This window comes from Anabrus simplex, chromosome 1, assembly GCF_040414725.1.
Source record: "Anabrus simplex isolate iqAnaSimp1 chromosome 1, ASM4041472v1, whole genome shotgun sequence".
In the NCBI taxonomy this organism is placed as follows: domain Eukaryota; kingdom Metazoa; phylum Arthropoda; class Insecta; order Orthoptera; family Tettigoniidae; genus Anabrus; species Anabrus simplex.
In genome coordinates this window covers 481,251,592-481,275,072 of record NC_090265.1, presented here as the reverse complement: position 1 = coordinate 481,275,072, position 23,481 = coordinate 481,251,592, and the positions used below count along the sequence as shown (strand labels likewise).

Below are 23,481 nucleotides of genomic sequence, written 5' to 3'. Positions count from 1 at the left end.
ACATTAAAAAGAATAAAGCCAAATAAAAATATATTAAAAATAGGAAGAAATAATAAAAGAAAATTGCAAAGTGAGGTTCAACTCGAAGCAACTTGCCGTAGTAATTGATAGATGAATGGGAGATGATAAAGAAAAGGTTGGGGAATGTTTATTAGAGGGTGTTGGTGGTGGTGATTATTGCTATTAGAGGAAGTGCAAATGGGTAAATATCTTCTATATAACACTAAACCGAGGAAAAAAGAGGAAGAGGTCCGACACTTCGAAAAATGAAGATATCGGTAAAGAGAGACAAGGGCCACGAAGGGCGTGAAAATGAAAGACTCCCTAGCCCTCGCAAACCTAATAGCGTCGGGGTCGGAAAAGAACAAGAGTTGACCAAGGGAGGTCGGACAGGATAGATGAAAGTGAGGAGCCTGGCACAAGTGAGTGGAAGCAATGCCAGGACTCAGCTAAGGGCCCCGTGGTTGCCAACCCACGCTCCGAAGTTCAGAGCCCCTGGGGCTTAGAGGGTGGGAGGGAAAAGGAAGAGAAGGGGGATGGGGGGTAAAACTAAAGAGGATCAAGGGGGGTGTTGTGGAAGGGGGAAGTGGCATGAGAGGGTATTGTGTAAATTGTGAAAGATTGATCTCTTACTTGTTGACTTCAGGTTATTTAAAATGGAGATGAGAAAATCGAAAAAAGGGCATTGGGCTTCTCAGAAATATCATTCAGATTAAGATTTGGATTCAAAAACTGGTCAAGGTGTATAGAACAGTTTTCGGTGATGTCTAGGAGAGGGCCTTTATTCAGAGTGCTGAGAATTTCAATATCCTGGTTTATTGTAGTGAAAACATGTTTTGTGTCATGTATGTGTTGTCCCACTGCTGAAAATCTGTTGTGCTTTATTGCATTAACGTGTTCGAGGTACCTAATTTTGAAGTTACTACTACAATTACTACGGCAAGTTGCTTCGAGTTGAACCTCACTTTGCAATTTTCTTTTATTATTTCTTCCTATTTTGAATATATTTTTATTTGGCTTTATTCTTTTTAATGTTTTAAATTATTCTCAAACTTATATATCTACTTTGAATTTGACGAAATTAAATCCTACACTGTTTTCCTAAGACTTCAATTACATCACCTTTTACTCTTCGGCCTGAGAAACAAATGCCTACAAGACCTGTCTAGCAACGACTCTACTTAAGTGCATACTTGACCTGCTTGTGAACTTCAACTATATTTGTTTTCGGCGCAAGACAATGTTCTGTTTACTCTCTTGACTGCGATCATTGTGTTTTTGACATTAACTGAATTGCTACGATATGAATCAATGTTAATTTTTTGCCTGTGTTCAATGTATTAGTTGTTTTAAGATCTTTATATCTTGCCCTACTTTACTATTTGGCTGATGATGACACTTGTAATGTGTCGAAACCGGTCCCAATAAACAAGTTGCGACTTCTTTTTTAGTTCAACTTACAACGAAGTGTTAAAAGGTGGATCCTTCTAATATTGTACATCTTCTTATTTCTCTATTCAATATGGAACGATCATGAAGTTTTTAACTTTAAATGATTAACTACTGTCGCAAACTACCGACCGGGAAAGAAATTCCTTCACTGAAATTCATATATAATCCTTGCAATGCCATTTCACCTTCGTTCTCTGTCTTACAGGCAAAGCTGATGCAGCTTCATCTTCCCCATTAATTTTGTTTTATATTTTTGTCAATTTCGGACATGTCGTTTTCCTGATTATTTATATGTTTAGCAATATTATGTAGAACAAAGCTGCACAGAACAGTTGAAGGTACTTTCTCTGTAACCGGTCTTACTTTATTCTGTAGTGTAGGAAAGAGTTCTTTTACTTGATCGAACCACCTTTCAATTGTTACTCTTTCATTTTTATGGCACCTGTCATAAGTTGGGTGCTCTTTAGTTGCGGAGTTCATCTACAGTGTAATCAGTCAGGCTGCAACTGCATAACCAGCAACACCAATTAGCACAACATTTGCTTTGTTCTCTCCTAGTACTCTGCACACGTGGAAATTTCTCCAGATGCGGGAATCGTGTACTGATCCAGGCCCAGAAGCATCTATGCTTGTAAATTCTTCCTTTGCGTTACCTGTGGCTTGGATGTTAATGCTGGCAATTCCTTTTCAGTTAATATATTCATCTATGAATCTACTAGGCACGAGTTGATGCAAGTGTAATAGACTGATATAACTTGAAAGCAATATTCCTTAACCCATGGGTAAATAATGCAAGTATCAAGCTTTTATTGTTATTATGATTATTATCATGACTTTTGAGGTATGGCTATGAAGTGCTTACATCCATTTCGTATTAGTATTATTTACATTTGTACAGACAATACGATCGTATTAGTTGTGAGGTTGTCATTTAACATGTGCTGTATACATATATTTTTATGGGTTTAGTTAATGTAAGAAAATTTGAAAATATGAATTTCTTATACAGACCATGACCCTTGTATCAGCATTGTATAGCAGCAAGTGATGAAAAAGAAACGAGTGATCAGTTTATTTTAGTGGCATTTATTGTTCGCAGTAATATAATTGTGGTGAAATATCCGACTTATCCATTGAGCACACATTGAAAGAACGGAAAATAGCGTTGATGAACTCAACAATATTGAGGTTATGGAGGCTGGAAATGTTCGTAAAATAAAACACCTTAAGAGGCGGAGTGACCCATTTTTCTTAGATGACGGAAGTTTTAAAATTAAATATTGATTTACGAAGGAGTAGAGTACTGTATTCTCGAATTGTCATTAACACAGTCAGAAATGACTTACCGGTAATGAAAGCTCCTAGAGGTGGCTTTATATCTTGCGAACTTCAAGTTCTCACAGCACTGCAGAATTGAGCATGGAAAGAGGTTAGCAACTATTGTCAGTGACAATTGAAGGGTCAGGGGGAAAAACCAGGTAAGTCACTTTTTCATCGAAATGGAGATATTGTTACAGTCCGCTTCAGTGATAATGCGCATCGGTTGAGAGGTCGGAAATGGAAAAAAAAAGCAGGCGAGTCAGGACAAATTAGCACTCAAAGTTTCGCTGTTAAGGGAAAGAACTAGGGAAGTCAAGCCCAAAAGTTGTTTTTTCTCAAGTTGTACAAATATTGACTCTCCTGCTTTTCCTCCCTGACTCTTCAATTATTACTATGGAATGTTTCTTCTTAATCTAAGGATCCATTGTGCACCCTTCTGCCTTTATTCTTTGAATTAAGAATCACCACGCACAAACATGCACTCGAAAAGTGCAGAGACTTTACAAACACAATCTACTTGTCCTCAAGAATTGTACATTTATCACTGATTTTTATTTGATCTTTATTATACTACCACTGATAAAATGAACACTGCATTGCATACGACTATCTGGAGATTTAAATGTGCACTGTTTGAGAGATCGCTACTGGCAAATCAGCCAGCCAGCAAGCAGTGTCACGCATGAAATGTATACAAACGAGATGTTCTTCCTGTCATAAATTAAGAACTAAGCGAGATAAAACTTGAGGTTTGTTTTAAAAATAACTTCCTATCCGAAGACCATTTGCCTCGCGCTGACCACCCCACCCCCCCGTGTAAAGTTAATAGTAAAGATGTTGGCAAGCGACTGACTTTTTCGTGCTTGCGCATACCAATTTCTGAACATGACCGTAAGGAAAGACCCATACCGAATATTTTTATCATTAAAATTAAAAATCAACTTACCTACGTTGAGCTGAAATGTTTCTTTACCAGCAGTGAAAAGATTACAAACATAATGAAGATTAAATGGGAGTTACGACATGTTAGATTCCATGCAATGAAGATTTTTTTTTTTTAACACTCGATAACGTTATTTTTGTTAACGGCATTAGATGCGGATTGAAATTCTGTACTTAATTGGATATTCACCTATTTCAACTAATAACATTCACATTTATATACAGATAGGCCTAACCAGCAAAAGCGACCATGAACGTGAAGAAATAAGCCAGTGAACTGCAGGAAGAGATTCCTACGGCTTCAAACAAGTGTATACGTGCAGTATAGTAATAAAATGGGTATACCACGTTCATTAGTATGAAAAATATGCAATGCTTATTCAGGGTTTATTGAATGTGTAACTATGGAAGTGTTAAACAACTATATAAGGATTTTTTATTAGTTAGACTGACGATATATAATCCACAGTAACATTGTGCAACTCACTGTAACATCCTGAATAATGTTTCTTTGACGCTAGATGGTTGTAGAATGTTATTTACATTATAACTATGTATTAGGCACTCTTAGATTTTACGAGAAAAGGTGTTGTGACTTATACTTCTAGAAGCCTGGCCAGGCAACCTATCTTTGACGCTAGATGGTTGTAGAATGTTATTTACGTTATAACTATGTATTAGGCACACTTAGATTTTACGAGAAAAGTTGTTGTGACTTATCCTTCTAGAAGCCTGGCCAGGCAACCTATAAAAAGAGCCAGTCTCGATGGTGGAGTTCAGTTATTGTTTCGTTGGAGTTGTTTTTGTGAGCTTGTGGTGTGATTCTGATGACATGTTATTGTAACAGTCAAATGTTTTTCAAGATGGCCGTTGCATTCTTCTTATTCTCTGTAGTGGTGTTTTGTTTATGATGGCAGTTGATTAGCTTATATGGCAGATGCAGCTCACCTCCATTGGGGGTGTGCCTGAAAAGAGCTGCACCACCTCAGGATGACACAAGTTCTTTTAAATTTTATTAGGTTAAGTGGGTATAATGTGAAAATAAGTTCTAAATAAATAAATGTACACAACTGACAGCATTTTGTGTGCATCTTTGTGGATACCTTGGAGTATAATCGAGAGCTCCAATAACTGCAGGGAATCTTAACTTTTCTTGTGTTCGACTTTCGAGTCCTTGAGGGCATCGTCAGTAATAGAAAATCGTATCTATTTGTCTGCATTTACTAAGAAGGCATTCATTACCCTTGTGTACGTTACAAACACAGTGCTTTGATCCACTCCTCCACCTCCTACTTCAAGATAAAAAAACGTGGATCATCCACATAACGCAAGAAGATACACAGTTTTTCTTCTCTACGCAAAACTCCCGTCTTCCACCAAACTTTCTGTTGCTCAAACCTACGGAAAGCTCTTTTTAATTTACCACACGTGACTCTGTACGGATTTTATAAATCTTTCTGTGCTGTACCCCAAATGTGTATTTCGCCATTACGTGTTTTGATTGTACACTCCTCTATCTTGTCACCTACAGAGGTAACTTCAAATTCACGGGTAGTTACTCCATCAGGTTAGAAAAATGTATATTTTATTCATACCATTACATACCTGCCAGCTTTTACAGTTCATCCCTAAAATTTACGGAAATTGCAGCATTTTACAGTTTTGTGGCTGGACGGTATCATTTTACGACTTCGCGGACTAAAACTGAAACATTAGCATTGATAATCGCTCCACTTCTGTACAATCTGTTGTTTGCGTGAGTCGAAGTATGCTCGGTCTTGGTCGAAGGCAAGTCCACGATATTATAAACTATCCCCTTCATAGTCGTATTTGTGATATACTTAATGGTTTCGTATGAAAATATTTTCCATCTAATCGATTCAGATTCATTCTGCCTGTGGCAATTTATAATATCATTCAAAATAACGTTAACTCTTCTTCTGGTTTTTTTTTAATTCTTCCTATTTTTGACCAATATAAATTCCAGTACAATCAATCCTAGGATAAAGTATAAATTCTTTTGTGCATATGTAATTTACCCAACCTCATTTTCAAGCGTATTTATTTGATGCTTTATTTCATGAGTGTATCATCCGTTGCCTTCATACATCGTTTTTCCTGCTCGCTACAGCAGCATGTGTGCTTTACGACGGGATTCGGGACGGCAATCTTCCTACAAGCCACAGAGGCTAGTGCGCGCTAGCGACTCAGTTAATTGTGACTAAAGAATGGGTTTCTTATTGTGTGTTTCGCACACTATTAACATAGTTTCTGTGCGTAATTTCGTTGGAGTTGTAGGCCACGTGTTTTTTCTAGCGGTTCTGTACTTTTCGCCGTGTCAGATTCATATGTTAATAATGTATGAGACGTACCGATCTGTTTTGTATGTGGTAGTTTCACGTATTTCAGTGCATGTTTGTTTATTATTACTTCATTATTTTAGTGAGTTGAATGTATTTTAGGGAGTAGTGTCGGTGACAGTTTCTGGTATTTTCTCTTCACGTTATGGCCTAAAAACAAATGTTATCACCAAATGTTCAGATACCTATAAAATGATTTTTCCGTTCATTTTAGAGTCTAATGAACGAAACTATTATGCGAATCGCCTCGAGAGATAAATTTTATTTATTGTTACCAAAATTTCGCTATAAAGAGAATACCGTTTTTGAGCCTGCATAGCACATAATTGAATTATTATAATTATATTTAACGGTACTTAAAAATATACAAAGAAACCATTTTACGGCATCACTTTATTTATGACACCTATTATTGTAACTTTTTAGATGACAGTAAACAGTACATACAGTAGTAAAACAGGAAACATAACTCCGTTAACACCTTTGGAAAAAATCCCTGTCTTCAGTTTTTTGTGTTTAACCTTTCCTCCCTTCACGTTGAAACTTCTCATCAATACCACGCAGCCGAGTTTCGTGAATGGAGCTGGTCATCCTCGACTTCTGGGCTTGCTTTTGTACCTGACTAATAATTAATTGACACCCGAGAAACAGCGAGGCTTTGCTGATTTTCCGGTTATAAGTTTGAGTTATTTGGTTCCCGTCATATTAGTTCCCAGCTTCACTGTAACCCTTTCTCTACTTGTTAACTGTTCATCTCAAACCACAATGCCGTATTGCACGGCTAATGTTGCACAAAATTCGCGTTAGAGTATTTTTTGCTTCAAGGGAGGAAATGTTTGCTTTGAGAAATTCGTGTAGATGAATTTCGAATCATAGAGAAATAAATGTACGTGAAGAATAGGACAAATGAGTGGAATATTTAAGTTACTTCGAGATACTGAAAATGCGAGTAATGGAGGTTCGAGACATCAAGGTTGGACTGTATTATTATTATTATTATTATTCATATGTATGTGTCATAAACTCATAAGTGAGTGAGTAGGTACTTTTTCTTGTAACCATTTTTATGTTTCTTTAGTTTAAGATTTTAAATGTAATGGTCAATTCACATTGTAACTGTAGATATGTATTCCTTTTATCATCATCAAGATTCATCTATATCGTATTTCCTACCTGCGGCACAATTTCTGATAATTTTGGCTTCCTTTATAACTTTCAGTTTTTCACATACAGTAAAAGACCATTTTTCACACCAGGCAAATGCTGGGGCTGTACCTTAAGGCCACGGCCGCTTCCTTCCCACTCCTAGCCCATCCCTGTCCCATCATCGCCATAAGACCTATCTGTGTCGGTGCGACGTAAAGCAACTAGCTAGTAGTAGCGTTGAATTAATGTTTACAGGTGGCACTCTAAGAACGTGAGACTGTAGACTGACTGCCGCCGAGCGCTTAAGGTAAAAGAAAAGTGTTTGCGGAGCGCGCACGGAGAACTCGGTTGCCCACAGTGACTAGGAGTGTGCCGATGTTTGATTTCAGGGTTGTTCCATACTTAGAAATAATTTTACTGAGCTTATCAACTACAATAGACTTTAGAAAAGTTTTACACACATTTATTTTATAGAACAAATCTCTATGATGTGAAATACATAAAGAGGACAATACGGTATCTACATGTCCACTTGTTAATTTCAAACAAATGCCGTCAGAAGATGTGGTTGAATCCAGTGCCAACCCTTAAAACTAAAATACACTTGGGAAAGTAACATTCCCTAAGACGTGTGAAGTATCGCGCCACGAAATGAAAGGCTTGTGTATGATCCGCACTGAATTTTTAGAAGCGATATTTTTGATAGCTAAAAGTGCGGGTGGTATTGGGGATTATACGGTACTTATTTTAGGGGGAGATTTCGGCTCCGCAGACCGTCTGGGAGTAGCATCTACTATCTCTGTGTGATGTTGCTACAAAACAATACAATACAGTAAACGAAACTCTATACCTTACAGTAATATCCTACTCACTCAAGTTATGCCTGCCTACATTATGGAGTACATACGCAGCACTAGATGGATGACTCGGTGGGTCGATTGAGAGCACTAACCATAGCCATGCCATTCAGATCTCCCTGAGCGAGAGTTTACTGGCTGCAGGAAGGAATGAAGTGTAGAATTGAGATCTCTTATTGTGCATGCCGTGTATTTACGTGTATACGTATGCATATCCCAAACTTATGACATATGCAGGTCAGGATTATGTAACTATGAACTTTAGATTGAAGGGAGTGTGTTTTGAAACAAATTCTTTTTATTTTTTCAGTACATTCTTCCAGCAATTGTGCACATAAATAATCAGCCACGTCTCCTTAGAGGAGATGGACCTATAGTTCTAGTGCTCGCACCCACTAGAGAATTGGCACAACAGATCCAGCAAGTTGCAGCAGATTTTGGAGTGTCATCACAAGTCAGAAACACCTGTGTATTTGGTGGTGCTCCAAAAGGACCTCAGGTATGCATCCTGTAATTGTTCTATTTTATGTAAATGCTGTTTATTATAAAGTTACAAAACTTCTTCTTTGTATGGTCATTCTAATGTTTGAATTGCATGTTTACTTAAAAAATGTCATGTTATTGCAAGTATATATGAATGGATGGAAATCATAACGGTATAATTGATATTTTTGAAAAAATGCGTTAACTGCAGGTTATAACTCAGGGAGGATGTCTCTCTTAAACAGCAAAGAGGTACAAGTGATTGCGGTAATGTTCTGCGCTCATGTGACAGGTTTAACTACAAATAGCCTGTTTCCTTATGATTTTGCACCATAGCAGTACAAGTAACAGATTGTGGACGGAGCTTAGAGCCATGCATTTGGCTTTCTTTACAAAGAAGAATATGTACATCAGATAGGAAAACCCTCTTTGGAATTTAGTGTTATTCTGAAAGAAGTGAAGATGATGTTCCAACACGATTCGGTAGAGGTTGACTGTGTTCCAGATGATGGTGGTGTTCACAGCTTTGGTTTGCTCGAGTTTTCATGAGTTTTAGTGACTGTCATTCTAGATTTTTTTGTGATAAATTTACACGTACAATTACCACGTGAATATTTTTTATAGAGTGATGTTTGTTGTATGTGATGATACTCTTAATGCGTGTTGTTGATACTGGTATTGAAGTAGTTGACCATAAATTCCTGACGCTTGGCCACAGCTACCTAGAAAGTGATGCAGATTTTACTCATATAGGCGTGTAGAAAAAAGAAGAGAAAACAATGTGTGCATGTGTCCTGTGATTGGATGAAGGTAGCTGAGGAAGCAAGAACTTGGTTTCATGTTGCTGAAATGGATCAAGATTTTTTTCTCAACTGAACCCATAGCAAAAGTTCTTTACAATAGAATGGTGGATACAGATAGGTAAAATGTCAGTTAGTTAATGCCCGGTTTTTGGAATGGTGAGATATCTTTCCGATAGCTATTGCTTTGTTATGGATGTAGACTCAATAAATCTTCGCTGCGTTGCACAGCGGAATAGCAGCTGATTTATCGAACTGTCAACAATTGGCTCGTTGATCAAGTTTCATAAATACACATTAGATGCCACCCCTCGTACTGCTTTGTTTTTGTGCATTAGATGTGTTCCGTAGACTGTCAGGCGCATGCGCACAAGTAATGCATCGCATTTTAGCTTTCTGTGCAGCTCCTATTATCCCCTCTTTGCCATGCAGCGAGAAATTGGTGTTCGACTAAAGGACTGTCAGGAGAATTTGACGTTGTTTGATGATTTCTAATGATATGTGCACACCAGTAGCATGTCACGCGCGATCCATTTGCACTGCGCCTTCTAAGTACACAGTATCTCTTCCCTCTTATTCCAAAATATGAACATTGTTTGATCACAGTATAAAGATATACATCGGGTAATTAACATAATAACATAATCTGTTAGTTCCTTGTAATATAATATCGTTAATTAAAAACAATCCCACAATAAAAGTATATGCTCACTGCCAATGCAAGTAGGCCTGCAGTAGTAGGCCTACTACAATAAAAGTGTAATTATCTGTTATACTCGGTTACTGGTACCGGTGCTTTTATGGACACGAATGCAGTTACAGATACAGATATGATAAGACTCTTAAAGGGTATCGTAATTAATAATTGATCAACAGGGGACAATGGAAAGAAAATTGCCACAGGACGCAAATTGTCGTCTGTAACCTGTACAAAACCTACAGTATGACAATATATTTGTTTAGCCTCGATCTGTCTTTGAATTAATTTTCACTATACTTCATTAGAACATTAGGCAGACGATGGTATAATCGTGGTCGTTCTAGAATGCTGACCATTTCTACATTTCTTCGTCGGAAGAAGTTGAGAAAACCATAGAAAATTTTAACAAACACAATGTTAGTGCTGTTACTAAAGTACTGCGCACGCGCCCATCAAGTTAACAAATAGATATCTCCTGCTCAGGGCCCTGTAAGTTAGCAAGCGATGTATCGAACCGATAGATGTATCTTACGTTCGTGCAACACCAAAACACAAGTTAACCATTTGATACCGCTATAGGTTCGATACCTCACGTTCCAGAAACCGGTCATAAGAATGAGATATAGTACTAAAAAATTGACCTTAATGCACTGTACTTCAGCAAGTCTGCTTCACTTTTTCCTGACAGCTATGTATTCGCTTCGCTGTGCTCATAAAAGCACTATGACCAAATTTATGACACAAAACCTCTTTAATATCACCGGAGGTAACTTGTACAGTAAAGGAAAAACGGACATGCGGTGGGCTCTTTGTGACAACATTTTCATCCTAAAGTGATATTAAACCACACAAGACCGAAACAGTCTAATGCAACTGGGCAATTACCCCTTCTTAACACTAATTGATTCTTCAAAAAATTAAGAGAAAGAATGGCCACGAAGGTCTCTAACCTAATTATTGCAATTTTATATCTGCAGCAACCAGAGATGCCAACTATTACGATTTAGTCGTAATAATTACGAATTACCGGTCACAATTACGCCTTTACGAATCACACACCACAAATTACGATGTTTTTATTTTTCACTAATTGTATGAAGTGTTCAAAAGGATGCACAAGGAATGCCATTTCAGCTTGAATTCTCAGAATATTATTTTCAGATTTCTTAGTAATTTTTTACCCCTTTCCTGTTCCTCGTTTAAAATATTTCGAGTTGTCACGCGCCGAACGCAGTTCCAGTACCGGAAAAATAGGCACCTGTGAAGTGGTATATCTTACAGAGTTGTTGTCTTTGTTTGTCACATGACCAGGCTTCCATGCAAGTGTGCGAGTTCTTTTGTCTTTGTTTTGGCGGCAAAGTGGACAAACTCAGTTTCATTGTGGATACTGCGTGCGTGACTGTTGAAGAAGTATTTATTGCGATTTTGGTTGTCAAATTTACATATAGCATATATGCTAATTGTATGTTACAAAATGCGAAAGATTTGAAATAATGAAGCGATTTCTTGTGCAGGAAAATGTGTGGTGACGTTGCCGTGATTGATGACGCTAGTAATAAACCAAATAGTTAAAAAATTTAGGGAGGAATACTGGAACGAATGGCCCTGTTTACTGCTTTCCTCAAAATCTCATTCAAACGTGTTTTGTAGTGTGTGTAGCTGTGATTTTTCAGTTGCGCATGGTGAGGAAGAACAAGACTGAGTTCCGTGCTAATGTGAACACTGAGGCCCGGTTTCTTCAACGAATGTTAAGCGTTAACACTGCTGTTAAGGAGACTTAACACACAATTTAACAAAATGGTCGTCTCATCAAGAATTGTTAACTCTAACAATTGTTAAATCTTGTGTTAAATTAACCTAGCAGCACCCCTGTGTTAAACCTCTTAACAGTTGCTAAAATTTCAAAATGAAGACATGTAGAAGACGTAAGTTTGAAGCTTTACTGCTGTATGAGGACTATTTATAAACTGAAGGCGGCAAAGGACGACCCATACTAAGAAATAACGACCTTTTAGAGTTGTCAGAAGAAAGATTTCTAATTACTGAAGCCATAATGAACAAGGTACCTACTAGATGATATAGGTTAGAGTTTCCAACAGATTCCAATCTCTCCAGTGCAGCAGTTGCTTATAGACTTTACAAGGATGGGTTAGACCCTGCGTCCAATCGATTTCAACTAGCTTAATGTACCTGCTGGGGGATACTCAACAGTAACTCGTGTAGAAAGGTTTGGGTCAATACCGTACAGTTTCGTTTTCGAAATAAATGAGGACAAATGTCATGAGGCAGGATCCACTTCGGACCACGTGGAGGGGATAGAACACTAAAATGCAAACACATTTAACTTGTACTTGTTAGGTCCGTAACCTAATAATTTCCAAAAAAATTACGAATTCCCGATTGTAAAGCACCGCGTATATACTTGAAAAGTTGCACATTAGTCAAGTGTAGCAGTGGCCGAGTGGTCATCGTACTTGTCTACGAACCACGACGATGAAAGTTCGAGTACTGCGTTAGATCACTTTTTTTTAAATACAAATATAATTAATTATTTCAGGGAATGTGAAGGTAAAAATGCGAATAAAAGTAATGATCAAATTGCAGTGGAACTTTATTTCCTACCTCTAATTAATATAGTCCGCCTCTGTGGTGTAGTGGTTAGCGTGATTAGCTGCCACCCCCCGGAGGTCCGGGTTCGATTCCTGGCTCTGCCACGAAATTTGAAAAGTGGTATGAGGGCTGGAACGGGGTCCACTCAGCCTCGGGAGGTCAACTGAGTAAAGGAGGGTTCGATTCCCACCTCAGCCATCCTCGAAGTGGTTTTCCGTGGGTTCCCACTTCTCCTCCAGGCAAATGCCGGGATGTTACCTAACTTAAGACCACGGCCGCTTTCTTCCCTGTCCCATCCAATCTTCTTTCCATCCCTCCACAAGGCCCCTGTTCAGCATAGCAGGTGCGGCCGCCTGGGGGGGTACTGATCATTCTCCCTAATTGTATCCCCCGACCCAAAGTCTGAAGCTCCAGGACACTGCCCTTGAGGCGGTAGAGGTGGGATCCCATATTATCAATCTTTTAGGAAGGCATATTCTGCTTAATTTCCTTTTGCTATACGATCACGGAAAGTGTTCCCAGTGTTACGTGGAAACAGACGACCACTCATGAAGATGTGACCTTGTGTAAGTATCTTCAGGAGTGATCATAACATACCGTATTTACGCGAATAATACCCGCACATTTTTAAAAAATTTTGAGGCACAAAATTGTGATGCAGTTTTTTGCATCAAAGCTGACATTTCCTTTTTTCCAAATATGCCTACCTAAAGTTAGGGTGGGGGGATTATTTGCGTAAATACGGTGACTTCACTTTTTTTTAAATTTGGTCTTGCAAAATAAGGGTGAGTGTGTTATTTGGTGGTGGGTGTTATTCGAAATTATACGGTACTTTGCAGTCACTGATCGTTGTATTAACAAACCCTTTAAAGACCACATACGTTGATATTGCAACGAGTGGATGTTGAGCAGCAATCAGCAATTGATGCCTGCTGGAAATGTTGTGTGTCAATCCTTGGGCTTTTTATGCTCACGGGTAATGATGAGCCTGAACCTCATAGCGCCTGGACTAGTCTCCAAGAGCTTCAAAAGAACTGGAATTTCGAATGCTCGAGACTGATCCGTAGATGCCGCAGTATGGCAGAGGCATAAATAATCTGATACTGTCATGTGCAGCGGCAGTGACTGCGCATCAGATAGCGAAGCCAGCAATAATGACGCAGAAGATTTGTAGTAGATTGTTTACAGATAAGAACATATTTCATAACAATGTAATCATTTTTATGCAAGTGTAATATTTTTAACTTTAATGCTCAAGTCAGTGTCCATTAGCTTCAGTCCATTTTATTTTCAGATTGGAGAAACGTTTGCCAAACTGTTGCGAATAAATTATGAGTTTAATTTGGACCATTTTGATGTATGTACAAGAGTATTACATGTGTTAAACTTGTATCAAGTACAATTTAATTATACATTTTTTTAAAGCAATACTAGTACTGATATTAAAAATTCTGTGTGTAATGGTTGTATCCGAATATTGTTACGAAAATTTCTCTATAAAAAGTTCAACGATTATGCCATAAACTGGATCTTTGTCAATCAGACAGGTCATCCCTACTCATTACGTGCAAAACTTTGTTTGGATTTGTAGACTCCTTATTGAAAAGGAAATTGTATTTTCCAGTGTGCAGTTGAATTTACGAATTCATCACATTTCTATAACACTGAAATGGCTATATTTCTCTTCCTCCATTTTTTACACAAGGCAGATGTTGGTGCTGTGTGTTAAGGCAACGTCGCTTCCTTCCTGCTTCTAGTCCTGTTCTAACCCATCGTCGCCAATAGATCCCTCTTGAGGCAATAGAAAATCTGTTCCGTCCTATTCCAGTAAGTTTCCTTACCATAGCATGATCCTTCCAGATGCTTTAAACCGATGACAATACGCCCATAAACGTGACGTTGGATCTTCAGGATGGGTTAAAGGTTTATTTATGTGCTTTTCCACAAGCTTATTGAATATGTTCAGTACTGTTGCCTTTTTAGCGCTCTTCTGATAATTTGCCTTGTTTATGTCTTAAGAGGGCATTTGAACTCCCTGCCGTCCAGTCTTCAACTCTCCTTGCAACATGGTGGCAAGGAAAGACATGCCCTTGATGAGAATGGCGAGTTTAATTTTTTGAAGTGTTATTCATTTAACGTACCTATATTTAACTGGCACATTTTGGAAATATTTACTTCGAAATTAAATAGGCTATTCTTTATATCTGTTCCTTTGTATATCTCATTCAATTCTCTCAAAATTCTTGCCTTGAAGTTTCTAATTTTATCCTCATTCATTTTCTGTACTTTTATTCCTGTAAAGCTGCTTGCTGGTCACAGTAATCAAAACATTTTTTGTGTGTCGGTTCTTGGACTTGATCCTTATGAGTGGTTCTGTTACCCCACTTTGTCATAATACCCCAGTGACATTGTCACAAACTTCTCACCTAGCCAGCTGTGGTTCCACAGGAATTTTAAAAATATGTCATCCCTGTGGTTTGTATTCCACCCAAAACCTGGTAGTCCTGTAGCATCACAATATGTGCAGTCCCTATTTTCCTCCATGTATTGTTGGTTTGAAATAAATTAGTGATGTTTTTTATGTTATGGTATAATACTTGGTTCTGTTGTGTATTTCTTAAGAATTTAATAAAAAGTTTTTCCTCTGGTGTTAACTACCCAGTGTCACCCTGGGAGCTCGTGTTGCACTCACGAGATCCCTTCTTTTACACTGGCAGACAAAGGTGGACGGCAGTGGCAGAGCCTCTTGGCGCCAGCTTGGCCTGGGGCCGAGCTAGTTGCACACAACTTTAGTAAATGAATTTGATTGCCTGGATATGTTAGTTATTTCTTATTTACTCATTAATTTATTTTTACTGTAATTTGAAGTAGATTATGGTGTGATAAAATTTGTTTCAGGCTCGTGATTTGGAACGTGGTGTTGAGATTGTGATAGCAACTCCAGGCCGATTGATAGATTTCTTGGAGAGGGGTACCACCAATTTACGTCGCACTACCTATCTAGTACTTGATGAAGCTGATAGAATGCTGGATATGGGCTTTGAGCCTCAGATTCGCAAGATAATTGAACAGATTCGTGTAAGTATTGAGTCTACTACCAGTATTTGCCTCATAAGAATTTAAGTGACCCAGCACTTCGTGGTATTTTTGGCATTGACGATTTGGGGGAGTTCCCTTTTGTGTTTGTTTCTCAAGTGGGACTGACGACTGTTATGGTTGACATCTTGCAACAGCAAAAATACCATATTAGTAATTCCCAAGTGTGTTCATCATTTCTGGAAATGGCCCAGCATTTTGAATCATGTTGAGCATCCGACTGTCTGTAGTCTTAATGTTGACATTGATCCTTTCATGGCCTGTACTAGTAGACATGGTGCAGGCTTTTGGGTCTGTGCCATGTTGAGTAAGCCAAGGTGAAATTCTTTTAAGTTTCACAGAGAATTTTGCTGCGCGTCTTTAGAAGAAAATCTCGACTGTTCACAAGGAAGATCTCTCCATTAATGCAGGTTAGAATTTTAGAATGCGTTACCACTGGTCATTCTAAATAGTATGCTCATTCGTCACCAGATGGCTCGCTATACTCTTGACACAAGCATTAGTTATCCAAGTGGGAGATGACGACACCATCTAAGCTCCAATTAAGATTTTCTTTGTTCCACTATGTGCATGCAAAGTAACAGGAAGGTCAACAGACGAATCAGGGATGAATGTGGTAGAAGAAAGAAATAGAAATAAAAATAATAAAATAAAGTGCAACACTACAGGTCTAAGATTATACGTGTGGAAATTTCAACTGGGACACTGGCTATCATATAATAGATGGTTGCTGACCATTAAGGATTTACGTAGGTAGTTCTCTTCCCTCTCCTTTCACTATTATTTCGTTTTAATGTTCTCCAGATTCTTGCATTCATCACCAGATGGTTCATTCCGGGCTGTGTGTTTAATCCCTTGACGCCGACCTCCATACGTCGTATAGACCTCCCTTTCTTCACCAGCTGCCGGGCTCCATGCGTGGCATAGACCCCTGTAAGCCTAACTTCATTTTGCTCTGGCATCTAAAATTGTTTCAAAGTTCTTGAAATGGAAATAGTTGTCTTTGAAGGTGAAGATCTGCCTTCCTTTTGTGTATGAGTCAGCCCAAATCAGTGTATTTCCTTTCTAAAGTGTTTGAAATAGTCTGATGTCTTTCCGCTTAAGAACGTGTAGGCTTAAATTTCTGCTGCATTCTAGCAGATGTATATTTCATTACAGCGTGTTTCCTTATGTAGATTGATAGTATAAATCTCCATCTCTTCACTGTTATGAATGTTACCATCTGGCGAGGTCCAGCTCTACGGTTAAATGGTTAGCGTGCTGGCCTTTGGACACAGGGGTCCCGGGTTCGATTCCCGGCAGGGTCGAGAATTTTAACCATCATTGGTTAATTTCGCTGGCACGGGGGCTGGGTGTATGTGTCATCTTCATCATCATTTCATCCCCATCACGACGTGCAGGTCGACTACGGGTGTCAAATCAAAAGACCTGCACCTGGCGAGCCGAACATGTCCTCGGACATTTCATTTCATCTGGCGAGAATTCCTATAATTCCAGAAATGCCTACTTTCAAGAAAGGCAATTAGTAAAGCAGCCGTCGGGGGAAGGGGGATCTGTCGTTGTGGGTTTTTTTTTTTTTTTTTCTTCGAGATCTCACTAACTTACACATCACTGAAAAAATCAATAAACAATATACAATTCAACCAGATGTAACATATTCAAAGACTGGCATATAAACAGTGTGTGATTCTCACCTGCTAGGGTAACAGGTGATCTGCATTACATATCATGAGTGGTGGTTGAAGGGTCATTTCTTTTGTCGAGTACTGTAGTTGCCCCGTTAGCAGCTTGTAGTTCATTTTCGTAAAGGTACACTGGTGACTAGCTTTTTCTTTTTATATCATGTGCATCCTCTGCACTAACAGAGCACTTACCAGTTCGGTGTTCATATTAGCACAGATTTCAGTCTTGTTCTTCCTCACTAAACTAAAAACTCTTTCCGCTGGAGCAGTGCTATGGGGTACTAGAAGAATAGCCACCATTACCTTACTCAGTGACGGGTACTTCCTAATACCTGAAGCATCAGTGATCTGCTATATTTTGTACCAAAGTCTGTCGGCCCTTTCATCCTTGTCAAAAGGGAATCCATTAAAGAAACTATTATAATTTTATTTTGAGTCTGCCTTGTCAATACACATTATAATGATAGAAAATTATTTATTTAACATACAGTAGAAGTCCGCTATAGCAACTACAGCATGTAACGAGAACCCCGTTATAACTGCAATTTTTTGCTCGCCCTTTCATATTCCTATATTAAACTGTGTATTATCCTTCGGTTACAGCGAGAGCCCTATCACTGGCGCATTCCTTATTACGAGTGATTAAGCGTGTGCATTTTTTTTTTTTTTTTTTTTTTTTTTTTTTTTTTTTTTTTTTTTTCAGTTACCGGTATTTATGCACCCAGCGATTATGTTGCATGAGATCGATTACCTTTGGTATAGTTTCCTCACTATTTCCACTAGCAGGTTCCCATGTCAACATTCAAAGGCAATGTCGGAGTCGATTAGTAATACCCATCGACTGCTGTTCCGTAACGAAAATTCGAAATGAAAGAGGGCATATTTTGTAATAAATGCGTAAGCGTGTCCGATAACTGTTGTTAACTCATTAAAAATGAAGGTTGACTAAACGATACCTTAATTTTAACGCAAAATAGTGCAATTAAGTCTGGTTAAATTACAGAAAGGCTATTATCATGTAAATTTATAGCGAGAAGGTTATAATTTCTCTGCTGGAGCTTGAAGCATGTTTCCATCATACGTATAGTACGATTAAGTTAGGATAGGTGACTGAATAAGTAAACTGAAACGTTTGCCACAAAATACGATTGATCATCTTTTGGTACGGTATAGTTTTCTCACTATGTGCATTTGCAAGCTCTCTCGTAGACATTCGAAGGCGATGCTGGAGTTGATTAGTAATACCCGTCGACTGCTATTCTCTAAAGAAAATTCTACATAACCCACTAATGCCCACCGTTTGATATATCATACGCAAAACGTACTTTCCAAATTGTGTTATATCTAAGTCAACGTGACTGTTTTGCCATTTTTAAAGGTATCATTTAGCGCATCAGGGATGCAAATAATGTTTCCTAGCTAATGGCATTGTTGTTTTCCTCCTGATACGATGATAGTTGGCAAGAAAGTGCGGGTAGCGCAGCAGGCTGACAAAAATAACGCACCGGTGAGATAATTATTGTGGAATTGAGCTATGAAAAATTAATCATATTTCAGTATATTTGTTATGGGAATAGTTTGAGGATTTGACCTCGTATGATAGTTATGAGATGGCATTCAAACACAAATATCTTTTAACGTATGAAATATGATACGCTGGGCATTTGCAAGATGAAATTTTTCAATTTCAGATAAAGTACAATAACAGATGGGGAGGTCATTCTGAACATTCTGGACAGCTTAGAAAATGATGATTGTGATAATGGCCCATTTTCAGAAGCAGATGAAATATGATTAGTGCTTACGGGAGCTGTTGATGGCAATGACAGTGATCAAGACGATGGGCCTAGTGATGATGATGATGATGATGATGATTGTGCTACAGCTTGGGATGTAGGGAAGGGTGTACTTAGACAGGAAATCAAGGTCAGAGGGTAAAGAAAACTCCGTGTGGCTTAGAAGAGTGACTCGATGTATGCATTTTTGAAAATTCAGAGAGAGTATTTGCTGCAGCTGATGAGAATCAAGTACCACTACAGAAGGCTCCTACAATTACAGAATCCATTGATGTATCTTCCGAATGGAATAAATCCAGGAATCCACAAAAAAAAGTAAGGAAAGTAAGAAATTAGCTAAACAAGGAGCTTAAGAAGTCAGTGAAGTTTACAGAGAGTGATGTGCCAGAACCATCGTGCGTTCAACAGTGGAGTGTCAGTAAGTTCACTCCAGTGCTTTGTTCAGTTCCATATGATGAAGTGATTATTAAATGGTGATAGAGAGAATCATGAAAAGAAACGATACAATGTTTTCTGTGGTTACTGTTACTAATAAGTTTCTGTTGTATTACAAAAACAATAGGCTTCAAAATTCGCTTCAGATCATGCTAACATATCATATGATAGGTGGGAAGGAGGGACCTTTCCCACGAGTATTCCTTGCCCCAGAGGGTTCTGAATTATTGAAATTCCATCTATAAGATCAGTATTCTGTTTTAGTTCTAATTTATGTTGCAATAAATTATTTTTGTTCTTAGTAAATCATAACTATATTTGGTGTAATATGTTACCCTCTACTGCCCAGCGTATGATATATCATACACCAAAAAAATGGTCCTTAAAATTGAAATATTCACATTTTTTAAGTATTCTTGCTTCAAGGATCGGTTATAGATGTAATGTTGAAAAAAGTACAAGAAAACTCGAAAAGAATATTTTCTGGGTATTCGGATAAAAGAGAATAACGCATTTTCGTAATAAATGCGTAAATCAAATCTGTAAATGTAAAGTATTGACAAGGCAGAAAAGTGTTCTATATAGATTTGAATATGTCAGTACGGACCAGCATGGTGAAAATAATCAAATGTGTAAATAGCATGGTCGATAGCAGTTGTTAACTCGCGTCTAGTTACATTTCGGAAAGGCCATTCACATATAAATCTTTAGCGAGGAAGTTATCATTTCTCTACAAGCGTTTCAAATATGTTTTCATGATACATCTATGGTTAGGTTAGGTGACAAATTACAAGTATTACAAGTAACAACTCTCATTATTGTTCCGTATTGAAGATGATGTTAGGCATAGATATCAAGGATAATTTAATAAAAAACCACCTATTCAATACTTTCCACGTTTAATGTGGTTATTATCTACATGATTTTATGTAGACTTATTTAGGTCAGGTACATGTTTCACCCATTATTTTGGGCATCTTCAGCCTGTATACAACCTTTAGGTCAAGGTTTGGGACCTATTTAACCAATGTATACAAACATTAATGAACACTCAAGGCGGGTAACATAAGTTAATATGGTTAAGTTTTTTGGTCCTAATCTATCTAATTTCAAAAATGTCCAAAAATAAAATGGATCTTCTTTTTGGTAAAGAGGATTACATATACCAGGGTATATGTGACCCCTATATCATATCATGTTCTTGACGTACCGTGTCTGTTGACAGGATGTGTCGTCAACAATAAGTCGAGATTTGAACTGATTGTTGATTGTAGGTTGGTCAAGATTGAAAATATGATTTAAATTAAATGTGTTTTAACTTGGCAGTTCTATCTGGATAACTTAAAATGTTAAAAACTGAAATGAAATGTATCTTCTTTTTTATCATAAGTCTTGAGAAAGTGTGATATTAAAACTAGGGCTTATTTGACCCACGATTTTCATTTTCATGTTCTTGACGTAACTAATATTTAAATGTGTTGTAATGCACAAGTGGAGATTCAAAAAACCGATTGTTGTAGGTAGACTGGTCAAGAACGTTGTTGTGAATGAAACTGTTAGCGTCTTAACTTTGGGTCTCATGTAACGTCAAGGAATTGACAAGAGTACAATATTAAGCTGTTTCTTAGTTTTAGGCTGCTGCTTAATTGAGAAGGAACATCCTAGACACTTGATACAGTCTTGTATGAATATTGTTCCCGTTGATGTGTTGCTTGGTCTTAGGGAGGGATCTTAAGAATATCTGTAATGAAGTAGAAAAGTAATATTGAATTAAATATTTAGAGCACGCGTTGTGATAAAATGTATTAGACTAACACCTCTTAATTGTAAAATGACTTACTTGTTCAATTCATACTAGATGGACCTGTCTGTTCCGGCAGGGCCTGTCTTATCAACATTTCTACTCCTGGTGTTGTACTGGTGCGGTAATGGAGGGGCGGGGCGTGGAGGGAGAGTGGGGGTAGGCTGGTCTATGGGCGTATGTGCTATTGCTGGAGGGAAGTTTCTAGAAGCGATATAGGCGGGTTTAACTTTTGGCATGGTGGATGAAGCATTTGAGTGTGGAGATTTAAACAATTGAGGGATTTTGTTTTGATTTGAATTCATGATATTAATTAATCTAGGTGTTAATTTGTACAAAGGATTTTTAATTTCATTGACATCGTTGAGATTTTTATTTTTATTGTAGGTTTGGTCTAAAAAGATGTGTAGATTTTCCAGTTCATTCATTAATTTCCCTTTACCTATGCTTCTAATGATGGTAAGATCTTACTCTATGGATGTAAAGTGATGGCCCGTTTCTCTCATGTTGGCTCATCGCTGAGTACTTATTGTGTTTTTGAGCGTTATAATGTTCCAGATATCTTGTGTTAAAGCTCCGGTCAGTTTGTCCAATATAAGAAAAATCACATTGTGTTCATGTTAGTTTATATATGCCGGACCTTGAATAATGGTTGCTATTGTGATTGACCTTGTTGTGGTTAAAAAATATGTTTCGATTGGTGTTAACTGTCCTGAAGGCTATATTAATATTGTGCTTCTTTAAAATATTTGCGATCTGATGGACAGCTGGGTTGTTATATGTAAATGTGGCGAGCCTAGTTTTTTTAGATTTTTCTCGGACGAGATTAGTGGACAATTTAATTTTGATTTTATTAATCAAACGATTGACCATATCTATTTTAAACCCGTTGAGTTGAGCAAGATTCCTTATGTACTTCAGTTAAATTTTTTAAATTGTTGGGTGAAAGTGGAATTTTAAAAGCTCTATAAATTAAATTATAGAAAGAGGCTTGTTTTTGGGACTTGGGGTGTAGGGATGAATTTGTAATAGTTAAGGGAGAGTGTGTAGGTTTCCTGTAATTTCGAAAATCGAAGGTATTATGTCCGCGTGTAACAGTTAAGTCCAAAAAGTTTGAGTTCCTAACCTCGTCCTCTTTAGTAAACTTTACACTTGGACCAATTTTGTTTAGGGACTCCAAGATCTCGTCACTATTAGTGACATTTTTGTCGAAAATTACGAAAGTATTGTCTACAAATCTGAGCCATAAACATAACGCCTTTTATTTGTGTTATAATTTTTTTGTGTTCTATTGTGTCCATATAAATGTCTGCTAAGATGCCAGTTTCGTGGTTGGATCTTTGTTGACTATTGTGTATATTTTGTCCTTAAAAAAGTCTTCTGTTTTTTGAATGTATGTGTTTTGATCTAGGAGAACTGTGGATCCTCCTTTGTCCGCTTTTGTGACAATGATGTTGTTGTCGTCTATTTTCTTTTTTACATTCTGGACCAATTTTTTGTGGTTGAAATTTGAATTTGCATTTATTTCTTCCGCTAATTTTGGTAGTTTCTTTTTTACCTCAAATCTGGTATCATTTTGTGTTTCCAAAGGGAGTTTAGAAATAGCCTCGATCTCAGCTACTGTATTGATAATATCCGTTTCTTTTTTCTTGCTAGGCCTGTTATGTTTTAAGCCTTTATTCAAGATCCCCATTTCTTCTTCAGAGAACTGTACGTCTGTCAAATTAACTACTGTGGGTGTATTGCTCTGTGAGGAAGCTGCTTTTTGCGTGTCTGAACTACGTTTTGGTAACCGTGATTGGGTCAATCACAATAGCAACCATTATTCAAGGTCCGGCATATATAATCTAACATGTACACAATGTGATTTTTCTTATATCGGACAAACTGGCCGGAGCTTTAACACAAGATATCTGGAACATTATAACACTCAAAAACACAATAAGTACTCAGCGATGGGCCAACATGAAACGGGCCATCACTTTACATCCATAGAGAAAG

General features: G+C 37.7%; 1 protein-coding gene across 3 annotated transcripts in view; it reads left to right on the top strand.

Moving 5' to 3' along the window:
* Positions 1–23,481, top strand: part of LOC136856977 (uncharacterized) — a 218,443-nt gene that overhangs the window by 45,083 nt on the left and 149,879 nt on the right. For all 3 annotated transcript variants that reach the window (XM_067135299.2, XM_068225022.1, XM_067135300.2), the window contains exons 5-6: positions 8,388–8,576; positions 15,569–15,748. In XM_067135299.2, the coding sequence (XP_066991400.2) occupies positions 8,388–8,576; positions 15,569–15,748 (369 nt within the window). The remainder of the gene's footprint in view (positions 1–8,387; positions 8,577–15,568; positions 15,749–23,481) is intronic.